Raw genomic sequence first — 2244 nt, forward strand, 5'->3', positions numbered from 1 at the left:
CTGGCATTGCCCAAAAGCCTAAACCAGTTGTAACAAGTTTAGTTCGTGCTGATCTCTATTTTTGTATTTCATTTTTCATATCCCTCTTTGTTTTACCTGTTCTCTTATCAGTCTTGGAGACTGTCAATAAATACATTCAGTGTTTCTTGCCTAAATCCTAAAGTCAGGTCTGGAGGAGGACAGCCTCTTCACCTGTCTGAACAAAAAGGAACTGAATCGCCTCCAGATGGTTCAGAACTCCGCTGCTCGGCTTCTGACCCGCACAAACAGAAGAACACACATCACTCCCATTTTAAAGTCTCTTCACTGGCTCCCGGTCCCTTTTAGAATTCATTTTAAAATCTTAGTCCTGACCTTCAGAGCCCTTCATGGACAAGCCCCACCTTATATTGCAGACCTCATCCAGCCCTATACCCCCTCCCAAAGGCTGAGATCCTCCGGGAAGAACTTACTGATGGTTCCCCGGACACGTCTTAAAACCAGAGGAGATCGGTCTTTTAAAGCAGTGGCACCCAGACCATGGAATGAACTCTCTCAATTTTTACGTTCACTGGATTCTATTGATGTTTTTAAAACCCAACTTAAAACCCATTTTTATGATCAAGCTTTTCAGTTCTATTGATTGGGTCTCTCTTTCGTAACTGTAATTTATCATTTTATGTACTTTTATGTGTCTTGTATTCTATGTGTCTTTTTAACATATCTGCTCTGTCTTTTTATCTCCTGCTCTGTAAAGCACTTTGTGACTTATGTCTGAGAAAAGTGCTATACAAATAAATATTACTTACTTACTTACTTACTTTTTATCCTTATAGCTACCAAATTAGCTACATGGACATGGAACATAACAAAATATAAATCAATGCAACCGATAAACTCACAGAATGCAAGATCATCACAGTACAAATGCATAAAAATCCAGTCAGTTTTGTTCAAATGTCCATTTTTCATTCAGATTTTCCAAAAATGCAACAGATGACCTAAATCTGTGATACATGCGGATAGTTTGGCTTTAATCACTTCTACTGTGTAGAAGACAACTGTCACTTATTATTTCCCTGTTTTATCTTTAACAGTCCGAATTATCCAACACAATAATTTCTGAGCAGAACAACTGCACAAAAAACACACATCTTTTCACCTTCACGGCTTCTCTTATGTGTGAGTACATGTGTGTGTGTGTGGTTTGAAAGCTCACAAAAACCCCGGATTCTTGTGGGAAACCGACAGTTCTGGTTGTTTTGTGCTTTCTTTCTCATCCTCCTCCCTGATTCCGAGCTGCTCCTCAAAGGCGGACCGCAGTTCAGCTTCCATCTCGTGNTTGGATACTGACGTCCAGCCCGTTCCACCCGTGAGGACAGTAGTGACTACATACAGCTGTCAGTGTTTCAGAGCATCCACTCCAGATGCTACCATGGTTACAGATGTGTTACCATGGTTACTAACCTCCCCCACCTCTGTCCAGGTGCATCTCCATCTTCTTCGTGGAGTTTCAGGGCCATTTCGGGGCTGAGTACTCAGCCACGGCGTGGATCCACAGCCTGGTGGACTGCATCACCATGCTCTGTGGTCAGTGTTTCTTCTCTGGATCCAGAATGACCGGATGACTGTGAATGCACCTCATGGCTGCTTTGTGTTGTAGCTCCCGTGGGGAGCCTGGTGGGGAGACGGTGGTCTTGCAGGGTAGCTGTGATGTTGGGTGGCGTCCTGTCATCATTGGGCCTCCTGCTCAGCTCCTTCTCCACCAGCCTGGAGCTCCTGTACCTGACCATGGGAGCCCTCACAGGTCAGAGTCAAACGGTCCTGACGGTCTAGACGTCTCTGCAGGGAGCCTGACCTTCTGGATGTGTGTGGACAGGTCTGGGCTTCGCCCTCTGCTACACCCCGGCCATCGCCCTGGTGGGCTGCTACTTCCAGCAGAGGAAAGCGCTGGCGTACGGCATAGCCATGTCGGGCAGCGGCATCGGGACGTTCGTGCTGGCGCCAGTCCTGCAGCTGCTCATTGAGCTGTACTCCTGGAGGGGGGCGCTGCTCATCCTGAGCGCCGTGGTCGCTAATCTCTGCGTCTGCGGAGCACTCATGCGGCCAATCGTAGTGCAGGAGCAGACGGAGGGGGAGGAGTCATGCGGTGAGATCAATAATACAGACATGGTGATATTATTTCGTAATCTCTACACTATTTAAACTTGTAGAGAAACTCTAGTCTTTAACCCAAACAGTGACTCTGAGAGCACAAGAATTCCA

General features: G+C 46.4%; 1 protein-coding gene across 1 annotated transcript; it reads left to right on the forward strand.

Moving 5' to 3' along the window:
- Positions 1 to 1465: 1465 nt before the first annotated feature.
- LOC112140436 (monocarboxylate transporter 12-B) lies at positions 1466 to 2128 on the forward strand (the record flags this gene model as incomplete). Its single annotated transcript, XM_024263388.1, is given in 3 exon segments — positions 1466 to 1569; positions 1643 to 1786; positions 1859 to 2128. Coding segments are annotated over 3 exon segments (518 nt in total), but the record flags the coding sequence as incomplete, so codon positions are not given.
- Between the last annotated feature and the right edge of the window lie 116 nt (positions 2129 to 2244).

The sequence above is a fragment of the Oryzias melastigma genome, linkage group LG19 (assembly GCF_002922805.2).
Source record: "Oryzias melastigma strain HK-1 linkage group LG19, ASM292280v2, whole genome shotgun sequence".
In the NCBI taxonomy this organism is placed as follows: Eukaryota; Metazoa; Chordata; class Actinopteri; order Beloniformes; family Adrianichthyidae; genus Oryzias; species Oryzias melastigma.